Raw genomic sequence first — 23,954 nt, forward strand, 5'->3', positions numbered from 1 at the left:
GAATTCGGCTGCGACAGCATCGGGGGAAGGGCGCCGCAAGGGGCGGGGCTCCCGCGGCCCCACCCAGAGCGAGCACAAAATGGCCGCCTCTCCTCGACGGGGAGGCGGCGCTGACGCAGGGCCCGCCTGGCCCCCTCCAGGGAGCGGCGTCTCCTTAGTATCGGGGGCCCTCCCGGAGCCGGGCTCCGCCAAAAGCAAAACATCCCGCGGGGCGTTTCGGAAACAGGTTTATTCAGAGTTAGGGAAGGATTTCCACATACTGGCAGATGCCTTTCCCTTGTGACCAACAGCTGCCCCCCATTGCTCCCCCCCTTCTCTACCCCCCCAAAATAATTTAGGACCAGGTTACACCTGAGCGGATTGTGCTGCAAAGCCCACCAGCACTGCAACCTGCCAGGCAGGCTAATCGGACTCCACCTGGCGAACGCACGGGAGTCCAGGGGCTGGGCAAAGCAGACCTCTTGGATGGACGGATGGTGGCCCAGCCCCGCCCCGCTGGTGATGCTGTGTCAAGGATCTCCCGTTCATCAGAACCCAAAGCAATTTCAGGGCAGTCCCTTTCCAAGCACCAGTCCAGGTCAGGCTGTCCTCAGAGAGTGGCCTTACTCGTCAGAATCCAGATCACTGTCCCCCGCAATGGAGTGGAAGTCTTCGCTGTCTTCCTCATCCTCTGACAGATGAACCTGGCTTAACACGCTGGGGCCACAGCGCTGCTCCTCTTCCTCCTCCTCCTCATCTTCCTCCTCCTCCTCCTCCTCCTCCTCTTCCGAGATCTCGTACCCTCCCATGCTGCTGAAACTGGCATCTCGGGTGTTGGACTTTGGTCCTGGCTCCTCATAGCTACCATAACTGGAAAAGAAGCATGATGTGTCCTCATCCATTGGAGGAAGTCACACCGCTAGGAACTTTTCTTAACCACTGGCTGCAGGACTGTCCTCACCTAGCATTGCTGTCCTCCATGGCATGAGAGGCCTCTCCTCCAGCTCCCTCATAGGACATCATGCTCTCCTCATTGTCCATGCCCATCCGCGTGTTCTCCTGAAGGACATGAGGCTGCTTGGGCCGAACACTGGACTCCACATCAGAATCGCTCCCACTTTCACTAAGCTGGATAGCTAGGAGACACAAGAGAAGGGTTCACTCTAATGCTGTTCCTTGCCTGCCAGCCATGCTTTCCCTTCCCTATCACGGCAGGTGGCTCCCAGGACATTCGCTTCTTCAGTAGCATCTCAGTAATTGATCGGTCTTCAAAAATTGGCTAAGCAATACCACCACCACCACCAAAAACAAACAACTTCAGAAGCATTGTGGATTTCCACAGAGGCTACCAGGCACACCGCCATGTCTTGAATCAACAGAAGCAAAAACATCAGAAAAGGTGGTAAATCATTTTAACCACTCCAAGCAGCCCACTAAATAGGTGTGTTTTTTTCATATTAAGCATTGTTTATATTATCGTATCTTCATACATTTTATCTATGCCACAGAGAGCATAGATTACTGGGTGGGATATAAATGCTGTCAGTAAATAAACAGAAGCATCCCCCTCATTGCTCCTGTGGCAACTGTCCTGTTCTCCTTCCAGTTCTCCATTTATCTGACCTGCCTCCCATTCAGCCCTCATTTCTCGCAACAGTATCTGGAGACCCCCGGACCCTTTTCGTAAAAATCCCTGGACTTGCAGGCTGGTGAAGCCTTCCAAACTGATCTGACAGTCAAAGCTGCCTTCCCCAAAGAAGCCCCCACCCTTCCTGTGCTTACATACACATCCCTTCCTGCCTTGCACTCAGCCAGCGTTCTCCTCTCCCCACCCATGTTCTACCGCTGGGATCAGATCCAGCCCACCAGTGTCTCTGGCATTACTTGGACAGGAAGAAGAACTGACGATGCCTTCCTGGGTCTTTCTCCTTGGAACCAGGAGTACATCACAACCACCAAAGGCACCCCAGATCGTGGGCAGCTGCTTCCTGCTCTTTTCAGAATCAGACAGTGCCAACTTACATGAAAAGGGGTTATCGCCTTCCTCCTCCTCGCTGCCGTCGTCATCCTCGCCGTCTGACATGAGCAGGTCTTCATAGAGCACACTGGCCTGAGGCTGCTGCACCGATCCTTCTTCCTCATCAGCCAAGTCTCCATCACCATCCTCCACTTCCTGTCATGGGAGAGTGGGAGGGAGAAGAGGCACTCAGAAGCTGAACTGCAGAAAGCGGGCGCCTCACTTCCCACTGACACGGCACGCCAGCAATGCCAGCTCTTCCTAAAAACTGATCGCTTTGGCTGCTGAAAACGTCGTTTGGAGGGCCCTGCGCTGCCACAGCTTCTACCATGAGAGCAGAAGCCCATGGGTGAGCTATGGGGGGGTCACGGATACTCACTGGGGCTGGAGTCTTAGGGTTCCCATCCTCATCCTCATCCAACCCTTCAATATCTACGTCAGAGTCTTCCTCGCCCAGCCTACCTTGGCCCTGCCGCATCTGAGTGAGGAACACAGAGATAACGCCACTGAGGAAGGAGCAGGCACCGACGGGACACAGGCTCTTTAAGGCAGGCCAGCCGAGCCACTGGGGAGGAATCACCCATGCTGGCGGGGGCACTTCCTGGCTGCCCTTGTTCTGCCGCCTCCCCCACAGCAATGCCTGCCTGTGCTTCTGTGGGGCTTTGCCCTTTAGACTAGCTATCAGCAAGCCCCAAAGCACACAGTGCCAGGGACTCTGGGAACAAGCTTTCTCTTCCCCAGCCTCACAGTCACCTAGAAACAGAACCGCCTCCTGGACTGGCAAAAATCAATCCTTTGGGGAAGCTGACTCTTCTGAAAACCCATGTCCAAAGTGGATGCCCCGTTAAAGACCCAAAGGAACACATCCTTCCCATTCCTTCTCATCTCTCTCTCTCTCTCTCTCTCTCTCTCTCTCCCCCTCCTTTACTCCAAATCAAATATTTATACCCAACACATTAAAAAACACACCATGTTGTCCTAGGTTAGCTGGGCTATATTATCATTTCCAAGAAATGCCTTTCCCCATTACCTACAATGCAAGCCCTCCATTCGTTTCTACAAGAACTCAAATGACCCTCAGCATTTCTGGCACGTGTATTTTCACACTTAAATGGAATCAGAAAAGGAGCAAAGATCTGGCATTGCAAAGTACGTGGATGTTCAGTAACATTCTTGACTTAAACTTTGAGCAAAAAGGCAGGGTGTGAAGGAAGGAACAACAATTGGGTGCCTCTCCTGTCTGTCAGCAGCGCTGGGGCCTCATTGTGTTGGCTTTCCCTGGCTGGTCAAAACAGAGGAGTCCCTTTCAAAGGGCTCTTCAAAGCAAAGGGGTTGTTCTGTCCATTTTCTCCACATTCCCCAGAAACCACCATTTGATCGAACGAGGTCCCTTGCAAGAGACCTCCTTACCCAGAGCTCTGTTCTCATACCTTTGGCCAAGAATGAGGAGGAAACTCCTGCTCTTACTAAGCCATGCCCTATTTCAACATGTCTGCACTGGATCTACAGCTCCTGTTGGAAAGCTATTCCTTCTCTCTCCGGCCAGTGCCCTGCTCTTCTCCCGCTGAGACCTCAGCCCATTTTGTTTGGGTGCGTTTCTGACCTGTGTGGACTGCTTCTCAGGGGTGGTGGTGGGCGTGTCCATGGCAGACAGATTGCTCTCATCCTGGTAAACAGACGCATCCCGGGACATGCTGAGAGAGGTGTTGGTATCGTACAGATCGGGTGGCTGAAGGGCATTTGAGAAGATGGAATCAGAGTCTCAGGAGTTTAGATGGGGTAGGGACTCACTGCAATTCTGAAAACAGGCCCCACATGTTTCACCTCTGCTATCCTGAATCACATACACTAATTGTGAGAGGCTGAATCTGAAATCCATATTCAGAAAAAAAGCGCTCATTTCTTTCTCTCACACACACATGCACTGCAAAAATAATAAAAATTAATTCCTCCCTCACTGACCCACATTCACAGTAAAGAATATCCAGGAAAACTAGCAAGTTCTTTCTGTGCTTGTTCTTCTCCGTGACTTTATCTTTCACTGTTTCATCGACCTTTTTCTATTTTGCTTGTGAAGACTTGGCTGAAAACAGTCTCTGAAACCAGTGCGGCCTTGCAGTTGCTTGCCAGGCTCGTGGCAGCTGCATCACCTCTGGTCCCTTTTTGGCTGGAGACCCGGGGGAAGGATGGGGGAACCCCAAGAGGGCTGGCGGACCATCTAACGGGTCTTCTACGAGGGAGAGCCTGAGAAACATTTTCAGGGGAAAATCCTGGCGGGATTTTCAAGTCAAGGCGGACAAGGAAGCAGGGAAAGGCCCTGAAGAACACCCAGCGGGTGACAATTGCATCGGGTCTCCTTGGAATGGAAAGCTGCTCTGGGACCCCCCTCCGCCTTACCCCCCAGGTATAGGTCAGCTAAATTAAAGGTCTGTCGAGGCTCTCTCTCAGCTAAGCAACCCCTGCAGCCGGGAGCCCAGCTGAGCTGCTGCACAGAGACCTGACCAGGCGAAGTGTACCTGCAGCCCCAGCCCCACGCTGGCTCCAGGTCACAAAGAGGCTCACCTGAGGCGTGTCGGGCCCAGGAGTCATGGGGTCCAAGCTCTCGAGATCAGCCTCCTCCAGGGCTGCCTCCTTGGCGGTCGAGATGTCTCTTTCGAGCTGAGTCAGGTGCTCGTCATACTGAGGGAGGGAAGGTGAAAGAAAGAGCAATGTTTGTGGGGCTGCCAAATGGAAAACAGCCTCTGACGGATTGGGGGGGGCCTACCTCCGCTAACGTCTGGTGGCAGATGTTCACGATCTCCTGAGCTGTCTTGGTGTACTGGCTGTCCGGCCCTGCATTGAAAAGCCCAATCAAGGTACCTCCAAACGCCAAGGGACAACCCGTCCCCACAGCCTGGCACTCTCCAGGACCAAGGGAGCAGAGGACCTCTGAGGGGGATCGGCCACGCTTGCCAGCAAGAACTCCTCCAACTCTGCTCAATCCCACTGAGCAGTGCTGGGCCCAGGAGACAAACGGGTGCATGGCAGAGAAGTCCCAGGGTGACCGGGGGCATGGAAAAACGGAAGGGGGTCTGTTTTAGCAAAACAAACTGTCTGGTGCGCTAAACCCAAGGTCCGAGGATCAGGCCTTACACTCTGAGCCAAAGGGAACCTACCATTGTATTTGATGCTGTTTGCAAGGATCAGGTTCACATCATCCAGAAAGACTTCTCGGTTCTGGTACTTGTGTTTGGAGATATTCTAGAAGAAATCAGCGGACTCTAGGAAGGCCCCAGACAGCACATTCCAAGGCTGCAGAGACTCCCGAACTGCACTGCTGAGTTTCCATTTCCCACCATTTTAAGGCAACACACATGAACACCGTTGTATAAATCTAAGATAGCCTTAAGAATGTTTAGGAGAGCAACAACAAAAGCAAAAGGTTGCGCCTTCTGCTATGTAGGTGGCCACATTTACTTTGCATCATGCCCACAAACTGGTAAGGGTGGACCACTGCTACCAGAACAGAGGAGGGCGATGCCCGCTTCCTGCCTGTTTCTGCGCTTCCAATCCAGAGCAGCTCTTGGCTTCAGCCAGTCTCAAGGCTCTTCTTTCATCCTGGCATACATACCTTGCGGATGGTCTCCAGATCCATTGGGCTGACAATGACTTTGTAATAATCCGGCACAAATTTCTTATTCACAGGATGATGGAATGGCCAAGACTGAAAGCAAAGAGAATACAGAGAAAGGTGAGGAGACTATGAACAGCCCTTGTGAAACATCCATGGAAAGCAAAAGGTAAGTTTCTTCTGTTCCTCCTGTTTTCCAATTCCTACCATGCACACCTCACAGAAAGGTAGGGATAAGAGAAAGCTCCAGAGCAAAAATGTTTTCTTCTAGCTGCCCATTAAGGTTCACGAAAACTAGCATTGCTCAAGTACAGCTCAGGAGAAAGGGCTTTTGAGTCAATCTCCTAGGAAGCAAGGAATTGGGCTTCTGCCATTTTCACAGGGCACTTCTCCAGGATCCACTTTCTGACCCCTTTCCAGGACTCTCCTAACCTACATCGTCCCACAGCCCATTTTCATTCCCTCCCCCACCTGCCACAGGCACACCTACATCAGGAACAACCATCATCTTCTGTGTCACAATGTTGTCCAGAATAAAGGAGAAGGCCACTTGGTCATCATCATCCAGAAGTGGATTTATAGCCTTCTCCAAACGAGCCAGTTTATCTTCCTTCTGAAATGACATCAAGGTTTAGGAAGGCAAGAATTACAGAGAGCAATTTCCTTGGACCAATTCCAATTAAGCTGCACGCTGTTTTTAGGATTTATTTTATCACTTCTATAATCTGAGTCTTCACATCTTCTCATTCTACACTGGCTTTCAACCTGTAGGTTTTCAAATAGATGAAGCTTCCAATCTCCCCCATTCATTATGGGAACCAAATTGCTGCTCAAATTTTCCAGAAATTTGGCTGATTTCCATGCCCCAAAAGCTAATTTTTTACCCACTCTTAATGACATACACTTTTCCTTTTTTAATTTTGGAAATACTTCTAAATTGGAAAAAAAAATGCATGACATTAACATTTGCTGATCTCAAGCAAGATCAAGTTGGAACATTTAATAAGCCAGGACTATTGTCTGCAGAAGTATTTAATGATTTCAAAAATTATGCAATGCACGTTTAATGTTTTCGTGTGGAACTAAAAATGAAACTGAGTGTGACTTTTCCAGCTGTTCCCTTCTTTCAACCTTGAGGAAGCAGGCGTGCATCTTTCTCACACATGGCAACAGTCTGTGCTAAAGCAATTTATTGTTCTCAGCCTCCTAGACGTCTGTGAAAGGGACACCACCACCACCCGCCCCTTTCAGTTTAGTACATTTAGACCAAATTGCAGCTACATCTGATTGTTGGGCTGGTATTTGAAGCACTGCCCAGAAGGAAAGTTAGGTGAGCTTTTAGGCTACAACTCCTGTCTGCACCCTCTGGTCTCATGCAGGTACTCCAAGGACTGCCCCATTGCGCTGAGCTCTTTGCCCAGAGATCACCAGCTTGGCACTTTAATCAAGATCAGCGTTTCTCAACCTTGGCAACTTGGACTCTCAATGCTGGCTGGGGAATTCTGGGAGTTGAAATCCACCCATCTTCAAGTTGCCAAGGTTGAGAAACGCTGATCTAGAAGCAACAGGCAGCAAATGTGTACAGGATTTCTAACTCAGACCTACGAGTGCCCTCAATTATTAAAGCTTCAACTTAGATCCTCTTTCTTCCTCCCTTCACACGAGACTTGCCTCTTTCAGTTTCTGATCGCAGAGGTCCAACATTGACTGAGAAATCTGTGTCAAGGAGTGCTTTGGCCCTGCAAATACAGAGCAGATATAAGGGTTAGGGTTGGGGCATCCCCTGGTCCAGTGCCCCCACCTCTCTTGCTTTGGTTATGTTTATAGTGTTGCCATTGACAGTAATAATCTCTTAGTACTAGCAGAAGCAACAGTGAAGAATTATAAAACCAAGAGTAAAACAGCAAGGCTTCCCTTGTGAGGGCCCTACTGCACGATCACCCAACAGATATTCATATTCCGCTGCTGGCAAGAAGGGGTAATGGCTCTGAGACCTAAGGGCCAAGAGCACTGACGCCTTTTCCCAGGGTGAGGTCACAGGTTAAGCAACCAACACCCCCCCCATCTCCCCACCCTCACAATGCTCCTGGAAGAGCAAAGTCACATGAAAAGGAGCCAAACAACCATGCCAGCTCTTCTTGCTGAAGCAAGTAATCTGCTTTAATTCAGGGTCTCCCAGCTCCAGGCTGCAGGTGGCTATCCCAAAATCACCCCAGGAGAAAGAGGGGAAGGATTTCAACAACCCAGGTAGTAAAATCACTAAGAGAAGAGGAACGGGAGACGCCCATGTCAACTAAAGGAGAAGCAGAAAATTCCAGGAAGGGAATCTGCTGGTCAGGGAACAATTGCACACACCCCTACCACAGATGAGAGAAGCTTCAGCAGGTTTAAGAACAAAGAAAGAACAATTTCAGAAGGAAAGTTTTGGTGTCAGGCATGCTGGGAAGTTAGTTCTCAAATCCCCTTTTCACGGCCCTACTCCTCCCTTTCAGAATCCCAGGAAAGCACCAGGCCAGCGCCCTCTTTATGGCCTCAGACCAGGGAGCATAAGCGTTGGGAGAAGAGGGTGCAGGAACCGTTGTAGGTCGCGCTGTTCTTCACAATCAGCTCCAGGTGTTCTCGGAACTCTTCACGGGAGGGGTAGAGGCGCTTGCGGACATTCTCTCGGAGGGTCTGCAGGTCCATCGGTTTCGTTATGATCTTATAGTAATCTTTAACAACCTTCCCATTAACGGGCTGGTGAAAGGGGTACGTCTGGGGACAAGCAGGAAGAGAAGTTGAGCTGCCTCCTTGTTCCGGGCCCCGCTGTAGACACCGGCCTTCCCAAAAAGCACCTGCACCCTTCTGAGCCAACAGCCCTCGCAGGATACCAGGAGATACACCTTTACTACATTAATAGCCACGGCAAACACTCGTCTATTCGTACTTTCCTTCTGAACGGACTAAGCTTTTAATAATCACTGAATTAGAACTTAAATACTTTATAAGGAACTTGATACGTTACTTTTGTGTCCTTTAGATTTATTTTAATCTTTGTTAAGGAATAAAATCCAAGCTGACCTATTCAGGAGGAGAGCCAAGCAAAGCTTCCCTCCCAACTCCACCTGGCATTAAGTCAAGGCCTCCCTAAGAAGACTCAGCCTTATAAAACCACTTGCTGAGGCCAGAACGTCACACGCACCCCTCACCCAAAGCACCTACATTGGGAAGATCGCGCATTTCGTTGATGATGCTTTCCAGGACGGAGGACAACGTCACCATGGGGTCTGTGCGTCGCCGGTGGATGGACTTGTGGGGCCGCTGAAACAGACCGGAAGCGAGACCATTAATGTGACCGCAGACTCCTCAGAGCCCAAGAAAGAGCTGGCCTGATTTTCCGATCCAACTTTGTGACTTTTGCTCCTTCTGGCTGCTGCCACACAAGGACCCAGATTCTACTTGCGACTCAATCATTCATTCCGTTAGTCACTATTTTACATTCAGTACTTGGCCCCTATAGCACCTCAATCTGCAAAATTACAATGTGCGTTTTTGAAAAAAAACATACAAACCAAATCTAAATATTTAAGTAGTTCAATAGGGTATCCTGTACTATAAGCTCACAGGGGCAGAAACAGAGCAACTGAAGGCTGGGAGAGCAAAATGAAGAGAGTCATCCACATCAGCTTTAAAATATATTACACAAAGACGCTGAAAGATGTCACGGGGTCTGGGTTAAAATCTTAGCAAGTGTCTCCAAGGTGGGTAGAAAGAGAACGAACGACACTTAGAAGGGCTTACGTTTAAGTAGTCACAATGCACCGTGGTTCCAACGCGCCGTTTCTTTTTTGGCGGAAGCTGCTGTTTGGGGAACTTCAGGACTAAGGACTTCCTGCGAACCTCATCCGCACTGCAAGCAGATGCAGAGAGTGTGATCAGCCGCAGTTCTCGCCCTCTGATCAGGGCTTGGCCAGACAGAGTGCTGCACCATTTCAGCCTCGGACCCTGCAGCCCTGGCCAGCCTGAGCCCACACACAGCCCTTCTCGGGCCCCTGCAAATTCTCCTTTCTGCCGTGACACCGGGCACCTTCCCTGCCCCTCCTCACCTCTCAATCAGCTGTTTCCCCAAGACAATCTTGGTCCCCTCCACTTTGATCAGCTCTTCGTTGTCATTGGGAATGACGGTCTTCTCCAGCTCCTCCTCCTGCTCCTCCGTCATGGCCACAGGGTTGGATGGGGGAGCATTGGTTTGGTAGTACAGCGGGCAGAACTTATTGGTCCTCATGTGCCCAATAGCCCCACAAGCCCCACATTTTAACTGCAAGAAAGGAACAGAAGGCCGTAACGTATCACAGAACACAAGAACAGTTCCCAGGTCAACTGGGTGGGGGAGAGACAACGTGGGACCAAGTAAGGTGCAAGCCTTGATCCCAAGCACCCCACTGCTGTTTCTAGCATAAAGGCAGTTGGTACATTCTGAGGGGGAAAGCCTCTCTGAACCAGACCAGCTGCGTGCATCACATTGCTGTGCACCAATCATGAGACACAAGGCCGTTGGAAGTGATAGAAGGGAAAGGAAAACGCAACTCCCATGCTGCAAGAGACAACAGCAACTGCCCAGGCCAAGCTGAGGGCCAAGTGGGGTCGTCCCCCGCAACCCAACAACCGAGAGTTGGGATGCTGAAGTGACGCCGCGGCAGCGGCAGGACCAGCACAGAGGCAAAGCGGCAGGAGCGGGCTTGCTCCCCAAGGGCACAGCGCACCTTCAGGTCCGGGCGCTCCTTCGTCTTCCTGGGCTTCTTCTCAGGGGGGCCCTTCAGCTTCTCCTTCTCCTGGTTCCGCTTGAGCCGCCTCAGCTGCTCTTGGATCCGGCGCCTTTCCTTCCGCATCTCCTCCCGGTGCTGCTCGTCAAAGAGCGCAAACTTCCGACTGGAGGGCAAAGCAGCTTGGGTGAAGGCCAGTTCTCAGCCTGGCCTGGCAAAGCCTTCCCCGGCTGCCTCCTGGCATGCTTCCAAAGGAAATGGTCCACTCTCCTGCCCTGGGCACAGTGGAACCTCAACAGCCCGAGCACCCTCCGCCACGCACTCAGGCCTTCTGCCACCCCGTGACATGCGCAAAACGGAAGGCCTCCCAGCAGCCTGGGTCCAGTTTATTTTCGGTGGGGTCACCAAGACCTTGGGTAGAGCTCGATGAGGCCTCAGGCTCAGCCCCAGCAGCCCTCTCAGACCCAAGACATGGCACAGCTGCTCAAGGACCTTTTCTGCTGTGGGACAGCCCCCGGAAATGGCTGGGCACCCTTCTGACACCCACTGCAGTTCAGTTCCAGCATCTCTTTTTTCCAACAGCCTTTTCACCTAGCACTTTTTGGCCTGAGAGCTGAGTGACCATTGGCTGTTGACATGCCTGACATCTCTGCCCCGAAGGACTCTGGCTTTCAACTTCAGTCAGTATACTCTATCTTAAGTGCTTATTTTTCAAAAAAATGTAGCGTAGAAAGACTTTAAATCACCCCTGAAAGACAGTGATCCTCCCCCAAGTCCCTTACATAAACTCTTCGTCCTTGGTGGTCCGGATTCTGCTGTAGGCATCGATGACCGAGGGCTTGCGGACAGTTTCGCATCTCACGTACTCCTTCCCGTCCTCGTCACGGAAAGTGCGATAGATTTTCAGGCGGCGACCGGTGGCAGAAGAATTGAGGCTGGTCACAGAGGCTGTGTCATCATCCTTATGAGAGCTACCCAAGTTGCCAGGAGCGGAAGCTGCAGGAAAGGAGGAATAAAATGGTGACTCTGCCACCCTGCCAGCTGAAGGGGGCTGAACTTTTCAGGCAAGGAAGGGGTCCTTCTGTGTTGCCAGAATGCCATTTAACCCAGCTGCAGGGCCCCAGGTTGGGGAGGTGGTCCCAAGGGCAATGCTTAGAGAGCTCAGGTGGGAGAGCGGGGGACCACCGCTTATCCAGACTGCTGCCTTGAGACGACGCCCTCCCACGGCGCCCCTCCTGCTGTCACTCTGATCACTGTGCCCATCCTGCTCCCGGCTACGTTCCCCCACCTACAGCCACACCTACAGTCATTTGTAAAGTCCCCCTGTTCATGGTCTTCCAAGTGCCCTGTGCCGATTCTGGGGGCTTCCTGGTGGAGCCCTGAGCCAGGAGACCACTTCCCCACCCTTCAGCACTAGAGGCTCCCCCGAGTTGCCCTTGATGCCCCTTTTCCTGCTTCGGGAGAGCCCCCCTCAGCCCCTGCCAGGTCCTCACCCGGCCCCTTCTTGTCCCTCCTGTCCTTCTTGCCCCGCTCCCTGTCATTGCCGCTGTCTTCCCCCATGAGCATTCGCTGCAGCTCCTTCCGCTCCTGCTCCTCCCTCTCCCGGGACAGCTGGGAGCTGGTCTTCTTGTTCTGGAGCATGTTCTCAATGTTCTTGCCCATCTCCTCAAAGTCACTGTCCTCAGCCGAGCTGCTGTCTGTGTCTGTTGACAAGATCTCTGTGGACTCCAGGACCCTGCGGAGGAGAACCCATGCCTAGGCCAGCCTCTGATGCAGCGCGCAAGTGCAAAAGCACAGGAGGTACAGAAGCAGAGTCCCACCCTCACCCCCACCCCTAATTCATTCCCACCCAGTGCTTCGTGTGTCTCAATCCCTACCTACGTCTGAGCTCAGGTAAAGTCAAATATTGTATTCTGAAAATCCTAGCTAAAAGCACCTCACCTGCAGAATGCAAAGTTGCTTCCGTTACACAAAGATCCCACAGTCCCCACCCTCTGAAACAGTTGCTCCAAACTGCCTAAAGCCTCTTTGCATCTTTCCAGTAAATGTTCTCAATTTGCACTTCAGAGAATTTCCAAGGGAAAGGAATTCTGTAATTGTGGAGATGAGTGAAAGGACTTTCCCTAAAAGTATCTCAGAGACATGCTGACAAAGGACTCAAGAGCCACTGTTAGTTGGTGGGAAAAGAAACAGGCAAGCCTCAGAACTACCTGCAGGTCAAAAATGGCTTTGCCAAAAACCGTGCCAGGAAAGATGCCATGTGAAGAAAGGAGGCTGGGTCTCAGCAAGTCCCACACCAAAGTTAACTCACTTGTTTTGCAAGTCAAAGATGCGCTGGCATTCCTCTTTGTACCGCTCCTGGTGCTCTGCTACAGAGAAGCGAGACCCACGGGCAAACTTACTCATAGGCCCTTCACCCGAGCGAGCCTGCTCCGTGGACATTGTCCGCACAACGTCAATCACCTCCCAGCGGGAGAGCTTTTTGATCTGAAGAAGGAGAGTCACTGGTTGCAGAGAGCCTTGGGGAGGTTCAGCCCAAGACAGCAGGTCTCCTGCCTACACCCACCTCCTCTTCAGGAACTCCAAACTTGCGCAGAAGCTGCTTGGCATTTTTGAGGGACAAGCGCCGGAGATCAGCATCCGTCCCAGTGACCGTCTTCTTCACCGGCTGTGGCTCCTTGTCATCCTGCTTAAAAAAGAGCAAGATTCTTCCATCTCCGTCTCGCCCCTTTATTTCAGTTGCTCCAGACTTGGCACCACTCCAGAATCCAGCAAATATGATCTGTGCCCAGAGGAATGCCAGGCCTCCTCTGCATGCCAATGGAGAAAACAGCAGCAGCAGCTGGCCCTGGGTGATTGCCCAGAAACTCTTGGTGGTAGGACAGCCCTTGGCCACCTTGGCCCTCCACCTACCTTCTGCTGCGTTGGCTTGTTGGGGATCTTCACGTAGGAGAAGCCCTCACCACACCCTGTTGGGTCCGCTACTCCAGTAACTTCTAGGAGGCATTTCCCTTTCATTGCTGCAATAAACGCCCGTGTGGTGTTCCAGGGAGCTGTCCGCACCTAAGACGTGTCAGTATGAGACAAAGAGAGAGAGAGAGAGAGAGAGAGAGAGGGAGAGAGAGAGAAGGAGAGAGAGAGATCACATCACATCACAGAGACAGGAACAGTCCTCTAAAAGTCTGGCCAGGAACATGGGCCACTGTTTGGGGCCCAGCTGTTGTTTGTCATACCTCATCATCTATCTTCATCTGGAAATCCTCCTCGTTTTCTTCTTCAGGAGCAAAAAAGGATTTCTCCCCATAACCTGCGTCCTGGAGAAAGAGACACAGACACTTCCTAAGTCCCTGACACCCATCAAGGGGCACAAGAGGAGCCTGGGATTTATTTATTATTTGTCAAATTTGTCACCGCCCATCTCCTCCCACATCCTTTCTCCACACAGAAGGAAAATGCTGCACTTTCTGAGCCGTACTTCAGGAGCATGCCTCTTGCCCTCACCAAAGCCTCCCACCTGCCCCTTCCCCTGCAGGGTGCCATCATCGTAAAGCAGCCAACAGCAGGCAGGCAGGCTAACCAACCTGCTCTCAACCCCTTTTTCGGCTCTCCTAGAAGCGCCAAGGGGATCTGTGGTGCTTCTCACTGTAGCCAAAGGGCTATCCTATGACAGTGGAAGGCAAGGCTTAGGGCCAGATGTGCCACAAGTTACCAGAGAAGCAGAACGAGGCCCCCTCTCTTCTCCAACTTGCTGACCACAGTATGAACTCTGGTCAATTTGGTTAGATAGATATTGAAGCTCAAGCTTGGGTTCACACATTGCACTAAGATGATATTTTGAAATCATAATTTGTTGAAAAGAAGCATAGTCACTTGGCCCGCACATAACATTAAACCGTGAATGGGCAAGTACAGACATCAAAGTAAGCCAAACAAGCAAATCGCACGAAAGCTTCAAATGATGTGGGACGCCCCTCTGACGGGTGGCTGTGGTGATCTTCACAAGACAGTACCACCGCCCAAATCACTGAACCAGCCTCACCTTCAAGCGCTGCTCGGCAGAAATCATGCTGTAATAGGCGCAGCACTGCTCCGGAGACACCATCGCTCGGATTTCCTCTTCGGTTGGGAGCCGGAAGTCAGGCTTCAGGACCCACCAGTTGGAGTCCAGCCCTGAAGAAGCGACAGCCCCAGTGAGCCTGGCCAGGAAACAGTCCCTTTCCTCCCTTCACGGTCCCAGGAGGAGGGGAAGGCAGGAACCAGCACCCGTCTCTGAGGCTGAAGCGGGAGATCAGATCTTGGGGGATGAACCCTCCAACGTTTTATGCAGCTCTATTACCCCCCCAAATTTTATTCACGCAATGTCTTGTATGCTCAGTGACTTCACCTTCCTCTCTTACAACATCAGAGTACCTTTTCCAAAGTGCTGATACAGAGAAGCAGCATGACACACACAACGTATGCTTAAAATGCATATAGAGTGTGACTGTAGCGTAAAAAAAAGTAGCAGGCGGAGAAGATACTCTGTTCACGGCCATTTCAAAGGGAGAAGCGAAGGAACAGAAAAAGCACAAAAGGTCAAGAACGGCCTGATCCCAGATCTGGCTACTTGCAGCTCCTGCCCATTCTTTGCCCTCTGGCATGGGATGGTCCTTGCAGCCTTTTGAACAGGAGGCAGCAAGGACCGAACTGCGGCCTTCTGCCTGCAAAGTGCAGATGAGGCACAGCCCTCGCCCGGGACCACAGCAGTCACCAGAGTGCCCTTCAGCAGGGGGGCTGCACAACATCCTTGCCTACCCGTGCGCTTGAAATCTGCACAGAGCTTCAGCCGCTTCCGGATGCTGCTCTCGGAGTGGGAAGGAAATGCCTTCTTAATATCCTCCATGCGAATTCTCCGGGGTCGGTCTCTGCTCTTCCAGAACAGGCGGTAGATGAAGACCTTGCAAGGATGTCAACAAAGAAGTCAGATGCTCGGAAAGACTCCAAACGCAGGATGTGCCTCGGAAGGGGCCTTCCCTCCCACACCTGCTCCCATATTCTTCCTCCTTCCCCACCACAGCACCCCATTGCTAACACGAGTCAAGGCAGACTTTAGTTAGGTGGTCCCAAACCAGTAAGCCAACTTGCAAGCTAGAGAAGTGTCCAGACCCAGGGATCAGTCTGTTTGCCAACCTGTTCTCTAGCACGTGCCTTGAGTCACTAGCAGCATGCCCCACCCTCCCTCGCCAGATTATTTTTTCCACTTCCCATAAACCTGCTGAGGATGTCAGCAGCCAGGCTCCCCCCAGCGACAAACCTGCAGGAAGTCTCGGATGTGAGTATTGGCCCGTTTGGAGTTGGGGCCAGGGACTTCAAAGAGAGGACACTCCTGGCCAACTACAAAGATATCCACCAGCTCCCGGATATAGTAGCCCTGCCGCGTCCGAATAATTAGGAAGTCTGTTTCGGGCATCTTGTGGAGGTAGATCGGAGCCCGGAAGAGATTATTTTCAAATGCCTGACAAACAAAAAGGTGCTGTTTCAGTCACCTGCATCAGCAGCAGCCCTCTGCAACCTGGCAGCCTCTAGAACTACTGGACTTTGCCTCCTTTAATTTCCTGTCAAGGAGGAACTCAGAAACTTACTCACTCTTTAGTTGCATTTGGCTGGTCCTCATATTGTCAATTTGTCGCCAATTATTGCTGTTTCAATCACTGATTATCTCAAGCACATTTAGGCTTTACCCACTGATGTCACTGATGGTATTTGTAGCGTTTCACAGCTACCTGCTAAGCTCTTTCACACACGCGCGCATGTGCACACACCACTCTAGAACTGAGCAAGTGGGATTAGTCTACACAATGCTTGGCTGCAATAAATCTATTTGTCTTTCAAAGGGCTAGAAACTCCTTTGCTCTCTTCCCACAGCACAACATTCTGTCCAAGAGGAATGTATGTCCTCATGCTGCTGAAAGGGCCCCCAGGGAAGTGGGTGGCATTTTAAAATGCAAGCCCATTCACCAGCAACACAACACCTCCCTCTGGATCTCACCTGGAGTAGCTGGCCAGGGTGAAGGGAGCCCAGGAAGGGGGAGGTGTGACAGTACACTGTCTCTCCATACTTGCAATCCGGGGCGCCAGGGTCCTTGCCCGGTTTCTGCCAGGAACAAGATAGGGTGACTGAGAGAGGAGTTTCTCAGAGGAAGTTGGGTCCAGCAGCTCATGCCTCAAACTCACCCGCTTGTAGTAGTTCTTGATCTTGGTGGCCATCCCAACCTGCATCATCAAGGGGGCATTCTCCTCGCTGTACTCAGCCAGGATAAGGTCTCCATCTTTGCCCGTGAGGTCTTGTGGGGTGCGCATGAAGAACATCTCCCCCCCACCAGAGGCCTGGCGCTCCTGCTCTCTCATCTGGGTATGGCACAAGGAGGATCAAGGAGCACAAACACACCCACATGGGTCTCAGCAGGAGCAGGGAGAATCTCCCTCTCCCAGCCAAAGCCCAGAGGTGGGAACCATCAAGGGCAGAGCCGCTGAAACAGGGCCATTACCTTGGCCTTCTTCTTGATGTGCTTCAGCAGCGGCTGCACCGAGTGAGGCCCAGGCTGCGACAAGGTGCCAAAGGAGTACTTCTTCAAGGGAGGCCGGTGGAACTGCCGCAGCTTCATGGGGCCCATGTGGGTGGGGAAGAAGGGCTGACGAAGCTCCACCGCAGGAATCGAATGCTGCGCCAGACCAGAGAGACGCACGTTCCGCGTGTGCTGAAGAACATCTATACCCCTCAGCCCTATTTTAACCCCCCAAGGAGGGAGTAAGCCGCTCTGATTGAATCAAGTTCTGCCAACCAGTCTCACAGGCATGTCAGGGAAGCCGGGTCACTAGTACCTGCACAGGGAACCCGGGACAGAAAGCTGTGCTTGCACGAGGCCCAAGAAGGCACTCTGGCACAAGCAGGTAAATAACTGGGGTTTGCATATCACGCAACGCCATTGTTTCATCATGTAAATCAAAGCTGGCAGGTCTGCCACGTATGTTAAGCTGCAAGCTGCTGACTGTAACCCCAACACCTGGACTTAGGCGAGGATCAAGTCAAAACCACACAAAGCACAGCACAGTTCAGCGTGGAGCATAAGCCAAGCCAAGCACAAGCAGTCACCATTATTCCCGACCTGGATGATGTTGCCTCCAAAGGTTCCACGAAGGCCCTGCTGCTTGGGGTAGTAAAACTCGTCATTGGAGAGATTCCAGGGATCTTTCACCTCCGGCTGAGACATGTTCTGGAGTGGAAATACAGGGACGGAAAAGTCAGAGTTCCCTCCCCTCCTCTGTCACTTCTCTAATTCAGAAGAAACAGAGCCGCTCTCAAACCTGCTGGGGCTCTTCCTTAATGACTCCTGTTTTGCCCAAGAGGATCCGGCTTTTCTTCAAAGAAGACTCTTTCTTGCTCTCCTTGGAAGGAGAATTGAGAGTCATCTCTTCCTTTTCATCAGGAATTTCTAGACAGAGCACATGAGAAAGCTGCACCTGAAACACTCTTCCCAATTATCTCCAGTTGATGGACCCGCGCAAAATAGGTCAAGGTACTAAAGGAGAGGCAAACACCAACCTAACTTAGCACAGTAGGAGACCTAAGAGACCCTGAAGCAGGAGCCAGCTACCTGCCAGATCACCAGAGTTCCTGAGGTGCGCATCAGCCTACAGGAAAAAACATGCTACCCATCTGAAGACAGTTTAACTGCCACAGCCCCACAAAGGAACCTCGGCAATCTCTCTGAGAATTCTGTTAAAGAGCCTCACTGACTCTTCCACTAACCCCAGTTCCCAGAATTCTGCGAGAGAATCAGGTCAGCTAAAACCATTTTCTGGGTGATCGAACGGTCTTCATGAGAGGCTGCCTCCCACCTGAGTTTCCTCATTCCCCACTTTAGGAAATCAGAAGGCTCCAGAAAGCACCACCACCCCGCCTGAAGGCAAAAATGCGGTTTTCTAAGAGATACCTAGGATGATGTTTTCATCATTGGGATCAAGGGTCAGGACTGGGGGCATCAAGACCCTGTCCATCGCCTTGTCATCCCAGATGATGTTGTCCTCCCAGCGGCCATAGACCAGCTCTTCGTTGTCAATGGGGAAGATGGAGAACCAGGGCTTGTCTTCATCCAGGGCTGCTGGGACAACAAAGCGCAGAAGTGAACTCAAGGCAACTGGATACCGCAAACTCCTCCCTCCCCAGATAAGCCCTAGGTCTGCTGCAAAAGGGAGACTGCCGTGCTCGAGGCCCAGGCAACACTGTGCGACTGGGAGTTAAGGGGAAAGCAGGCATTGCTGCCTTACCTGCCCACATTTCAAACAAATAAACAAAATTGATGGGGCAAAACAGAATGATGGGAAAAAAGAGGTGCAACGGGAGGATAAGGTCCCTCTTGACTGACCAGCTGCCCAAATTTGTATTTCGGCCAACTAGGTAAGTCGAAGTCCTGAATAGTCTGACTCACACTGTCCAGCTAAACAACTGTCACTGTGCCGGAGCCCTTAACAACCCAATTAACAAAAGCTCCTCAGTCCATGCAGGGGTGTTCGGGAAGAGGCCCTGCTCAGAGGAGGAGGCCAGCAGCACTTCCGCTCTTAGCCTGCCAGGTCCCTTCCCCGGATTTCTACAAAGCTCTGGCCACAAGGCCTTTCCTCCTTACCTTGCTGTTCGGGCAGCTGCTTCTCTTTGCCCTTAGCAAGGCCCAAGACTGCCACGCTGGGCTTTTGCACCAGGGGAACTGGCAAGTTGAGCAGGGAGCCGCTTCGGTTCAGCCCTGCTAACGGAAGCAAGGGAAGGGTGAGCAGACTTGGACGCTGCTGAGCCAAATGCAGGCAGGAAAAGGACCGGCATACCTTGCTGGGCATTGTAGGCAGTGGCGTTTCTGGTCATGCTGGAAGGCAGCCAGCCTGCCAGGCTGGCTCGCTGGGTTTTGGTCCCTTTGTGCTTGATGTCCTCCCCATTCCAGATCACATCATCCTCCCACTGCAGCTGCGTTACCATCAGGAAGTGTTCGTCGGCCAGCAGGTCATCCTTCTCTGCTGTTGGGCTCTACAAAGTTGAAATAAAGGCCCAGAAGGCACTGGCACACCCTCTTGCCACCAGAGAGGTGCTGCTCTCCTTGACAACTCACCTCCTCCTCCTCCTCCTCCTCCTCCTCCTCCTCCTCCTCGGCATCCTTCAGCTTGAAGCCATAGTCAAAACCACTGCCATCTTCAGGGATGCCCAACATGTCATACCAGAGCTGGGCAGGACCATAGCGCCATTCAGACACTTTAGGCCTGGTGTCGGCCACTTTGTCTGCATCTCCAGTAGCCTGGGAGAACTTGGACTCCACAGGTGCCATCATGGTGATCTGAAGGGTACGTGGGTGCGTGAGAGTCAAGGGAGGAAGGCAGCAGCATGCCCAGAGGCCTCCACCTACACGGACTCGCACTCGCTTCCCTCATAGGAGGGAGTTTCGCAGGCAGCCAGAATGCCCCCCCCCGAGCACCTTCCCTCCATTCCCACGACCCACCTCGTCATCTGAAAGACACTGCTCCGGGGGAGGGGGTGGGGCAAATTCATACTCCCAGGGGGATCTGCCTTCCGAGCCTGCCTCCGCCAGGGCTTCCCCCTCCGGGATTTGTGCTTCTGGAATTAACTCCCGGTGCTTCTTCCTGCGCTTTCGCCGAGCACTTCGCCAGACAGATGGGACATTCTTCCCAGGGCCAAAGAGGCGCAGAAAGCGCAGCACCTGAGAGGCAGAGAGAGAGAGAGAAAGGTGGAGCTGGCAAGAAACTGGCTCCCAGCCTTTTGGGAGGGAAGCTTCACCCGCGCACCCCACTTCCAGCTAACTGAAGGAAACAAACTGGAGACGGCTGGCAGCAGAACCTCAGGGAGGAAAAAGCACCATGCAGGTGTCAGCCACAGAGAGCCCTGACCAGCTGCTCCCCCAGAGACCTTCTGGGTGCCCTGACCACTTCATTGCCAGGGGGCTTTTGCTGAGATCGTGGCAGGTGCATCTCACTGCACGAAGCCAGCTTCATGTCAAGAGCCACACTGGAGCAGAATGAAGGCCTCTTTGGCCTCTTCTAGATCACCACAGATGCCTTTCAGAATCTCTTGGAACCACAAGGGAATCCTTAAGGAAGAGGAGCAAACTGGTCCTCTCACTCCCCTAGTTGGACCACCTCGGGGACTGGGTCCTGGGGCCAAAAGCGCAGAGTCTGTCGCAGCAACCAGGCAGGTCAGAGCTCTCTCAGGGCCCCAGGAAGCAAAGACCCGGAGAAGGACTTGCCCCTCACCCAGCTCCCCACCCTGAGTCTCCTCCTCTGGCATTACCTTGCCAGGCCGGAACTCCGGGAAGAGTGCCGTCACGCTGGGCAGCTGCTTGGTGGCGTCTCGCTGCATGATCCCAGCAAGCGGCAGGGTGAGCTTGCCTTCCTTAGAGTCGGCCTTCCTTGAGTCCTGGGAACCCGTCTCCGATTCTGAATCAGAAGAGCTGCTGAAGTCCATCTTCTCCAGAGCATCAGAGGAAGGAGCAATGATGGAGGGCAAGATGATGCCATCGCCATCTTCTGGTCCTAGAAGAGAACACCCCTCTCAGCAAAAAGAGAGGCCCTGCTCGCTAAAGAAATCAGGATGACTGAAACAAAGCCACAGCCACGCGTGAACCGGGAACCTAAAGCACAGATGCAGCAAATGGAATCCAACGTTGTGGGGATCCATGGAAAAAAAACGGACCAATCCCATGCTCATCTCAGCCAGGGCTGAAGATTTTAAAATCCTTTTTTCTTACAGCTTTTGTTTCTCTATTGTGAATCCCTGTAAGAAAAAAGGATTTTAAAATCTTCAGCCCTGGCTGAGATGAGCATGGGACTGGCCGAGTAACACTTTGTCAGTACTCTTAAGTTGCAAGATCCTTCCCCATCCATCTTGCCAGGCTCACATCACCAAGTAAGTACCTGACCTTCAGAAACCAGGCAGTGCTCCTTCTGAAACGCACCCAGACTCCCAGCTTGGCCACTCCCCTGGCTGCCCAAAAGTACATACGCACCAGAGACTGCTGCATCCTTCTCATCTTCCTTTTTCACTGGCACTGGAGGGGGGGGTGGGGGAGGCATCAGCTTGGAATCAATGTCCTCTGAGTCAGCATCATAGTCATCATCGTTGTCATCTGAGAAGAAAGAAGGAAGTCACTGGATCGCCCCTTCCTCACCTCCCCCACTGCCTCTCTTTCAGACAAAGCACCTCCCAAGAAGGGGTCTGTTTTATTTCATTAGATAACGATTAGGTTTCTCATCTGTTTAATATCCCTAGGGCAGGGAACAATTTATAACAACAACATTAAAAAAGAACAGCACACAAAAAACCAACCCTTCCACATTCAAACTGTGAATGAGTGTCTATCATTTGACACCCCTCAACAGCAGGCAGGGAGAGTAAAATGTGATACAAAAGCTTCACATCAGGCTTTGCCTAAAACTGAACTCAAAGAACTCAAGTACCACTCAAGGATACAAATCTCTGGTAGGTAAGTTTACTGCAAGAACTAGAAAACCCATTAAATAATTCCAGCAAAATGCAAACATTATTGACAGTGAATTCAATTCTTGTATGTAATTCTTGGGCATCTTTCTTTCACCCATGCAGTGCAGCAGGCTTGAAGCCTCCCTCTTTGGGGCAGGAGGACTTCTCTCTTCTTACTATAGCATTGTGTTGTCAACAGTTGTGCCAGAAGCAACTTACTTGGTAAGAATTGCTCCCTGAAATGAATGATTTGCAGAACTAAGAATATTGAGAAAAATAACTGTTAAAAATACAAAATGAGAAAGGCAAAGAGCAAGAGAGACCAAGGGCTAGCACCAAGGAAGCATGAACCTCCCAATCCTAAAAGTTCTGCTATTGTTTGCCTCAAGGTTAACAGAAGAAATTGTTGCCACCAATCACCTGCTCTCTGAACGGGATGAAGATTGCCCATGGCCTGCCGGTATCTGCGGCTCTCATCTTCAGCCACCTCAGTAATATCAGAATAATCAACAGCATCCTCAGTGCTCTTAACCCAGCCTGCAAGGAAACAAAATCTTGAAATCACAGAGTTGGATGGGGCCATTTAGTCTCCCCTTTCTTTGACGAAAGAAAACATCCCTGCACACAAAAACTAAGAGACTCGTCTTTCTCCTGTTGCGTTCTTTGTGAAAGTACTGTTAAGGACACACCAGCAAGATCAAGAATTTGAATCAGTTTGCTCAAAGGACACTTTGCCCCTCAATAGTTTTATAAACAAATAAGTAGCCTGAACAAGAAGTAGCCTCTCAGTTCATCCCACACGCTCGTTCTACCACTTGCTGAGAAGCCTCTTGTTTCTCTTAGTGCAGCATCGGAGGAGGGGAAAGCTGATATCACCAGAGAGCCAATTCAACACTCAAAGCAGCACTTCACTGAAAGGCGGAGGTCACCCATCACGCTAAACCTTAAACCGGGCTAATAAAGCACTAGATCCAGTAGACCAGGATGTGGTTTAGTCTAACGGCCTGTAACATACAAACACGAGGAATGGATTCTGCAAATTGCTGACCCCGTTTTAGCCACACTACTGTGTCCATGAACCCCACCAAGGAACCGGCCTTGATCTCCAAAGGACCGAAGCAGCAGCTGGAGCCCCTCACCCTCCTCATCCAGTTGGGCTCCATCTGCCTCGGAAGCGTCGTCTTCGCTAGCGGTGATTTCGGTAATGAGACTCCCCAGGCCCAGCGCCCCGAGTCCGGCTAAATGCTTTTTAGACTCCTGGAGAAAGCGGAGAGAGAAGAAAACAAGCTTCGGCCGGCAGGCGGGGAACGGCGGCCCCGGAAGCGCCCCCGGCCCCGCACGGCCCTTTGCGGAGAGCCACGCCACCGACGCGGCCGGAGGTCCCGCTGACCACGGGACCCGCCCTCCTTCTCAGCGCCTGAAAGCCGGCCATCGCTCCCTGCGGAAGGCGCGGGGACGCTCGGGGCGGGCTCCTGCTCGCCGGCGAGGCCGATCTCGGAGCCCGGCGGGCGGAAAGTGTGGGCTGTCGCTGGGCGGGACAGCCGCCGGAGGAGTCCTGCTGGGTCGGGCCCCTCGCAGCCCCCCGGGCACCCTCCCTCCCTCCCTCCCTCCCTCCCTCGGCGCCCACCTGGTCGAGCAGCCCCTCGCCCTCGAGCTGGCCCTGCTCATTGATATTCCCGAAGAGGAAGCCGGCCAGGGAGAAGGGTGCCGCCCGCCGCCCGCCGCCGCCGCCGCCCTCCTCCTCGCTCTCCGAGTCCGACATCGCGCCTGCCCGGCGCGCCCCGGAACCGGAAGCAGGGCGCCTGGCTTCCGCCGCAGCAGAGGGCACCGAGAGCGGCCCGAGCCGCGGGCGCCGCCTCCGCCGAATCCTGCTCGCTGCCCGCCGACCAGGGGGCGGGGTGGCGCCACGAGGCTCGGTTGCCCCGGAGGCGGACTCCACAGGGCGAACCGGCCTCTCCGGCCACCCGAGCCCGCATCCCCTCCTCCGGCGCGGCTGCGGACGAGGGGACCCGTGGTCCCGGGGGTGCGCGCGGAACTCTCGGACGGGACGAACCGGGAGGCCTCCCAGAGGGCCGAGGCTAGAGGCCCAGCCGG

General features: G+C 52.6%; 1 protein-coding gene across 3 annotated transcripts; it reads right to left on the reverse strand.

The window, feature by feature from the left end:
• Positions 1–333: 333 nt before the first annotated feature.
• Positions 334–23,636, reverse strand: TAF1 (TATA-box binding protein associated factor 1). 3 transcript variants are annotated; one of them, XM_063313475.1, is made up of 40 exons: positions 23,488–23,636; positions 23,000–23,117; positions 22,281–22,397; positions 21,388–21,507; positions 20,673–20,914; positions 19,867–20,085; positions 19,507–19,704; positions 19,205–19,400; positions 19,012–19,128; positions 18,322–18,486; positions 17,693–17,820; positions 17,494–17,601; positions 16,876–17,049; positions 16,562–16,735; positions 16,377–16,481; positions 15,642–15,842; positions 15,143–15,284; positions 14,388–14,518; positions 13,582–13,662; positions 13,262–13,411; positions 12,915–13,034; positions 12,660–12,835; positions 11,842–12,083; positions 11,131–11,344; positions 10,349–10,514; positions 9,692–9,903; positions 9,387–9,495; positions 8,808–8,906; positions 8,183–8,360; positions 7,278–7,345; positions 6,097–6,219; positions 5,607–5,699; positions 5,152–5,236; positions 4,761–4,828; positions 4,559–4,675; positions 3,600–3,725; positions 2,376–2,474; positions 2,002–2,152; positions 941–1,115; positions 334–849 (listed from the first exon to the last, which is right to left on the reverse strand). In XM_063313475.1, exons 1-40 carry the CDS (start codon positions 23,620–23,622, stop codon positions 603–605), a joined length of 5,889 nt encoding a protein of 1,962 aa, XP_063169545.1. In that variant the 5' UTR covers positions 23,623–23,636; the 3' UTR covers positions 334–602. The 3 variants fall into 3 exon arrangements, with proteins under 3 accessions (XP_063169545.1, XP_063169546.1, XP_063169547.1); XM_063313476.1 differs by having other exon boundaries at positions 2,002–2,143; positions 12,915–13,037; XM_063313477.1 differs by lacking the exon at positions 2,376–2,474 and having other exon boundaries at positions 2,002–2,143; positions 12,915–13,037.
• Between the last annotated feature and the right edge of the window lie 318 nt (positions 23,637–23,954).

This window comes from Candoia aspera, chromosome 12 (assembly GCF_035149785.1).
Source record: "Candoia aspera isolate rCanAsp1 chromosome 12, rCanAsp1.hap2, whole genome shotgun sequence".
Taxonomy (NCBI): Eukaryota; Metazoa; Chordata; class Lepidosauria; order Squamata; family Boidae; genus Candoia; species Candoia aspera.

What these genes read in the sequence shown, in the direction of transcription:
- TAF1 (XM_063313475.1), bottom strand. Translation starts at nt 23,622, where the DNA reads ATGTCGGACTCGGAGAGCGAGGAGGAGGGCGGCGGCGGCGGCGGGCGG. An exon ending in AGCCCAACTGGATGAGGAGG is followed by an intron (nt 22,398 to 22,999) that starts GTGAGGGGCTCC and finishes GTTTCCTTGCAG; the next exon opens with GCTGGGTTAAGAGCACTGAG. An exon ending in GAAGGATGCAGCAGTCTCTG is followed by an intron (nt 20,915 to 21,387) that starts GTGCGTATGTAC and finishes GTTCTCTTCTAG; the next exon opens with GACCAGAAGATGGCGATGGC.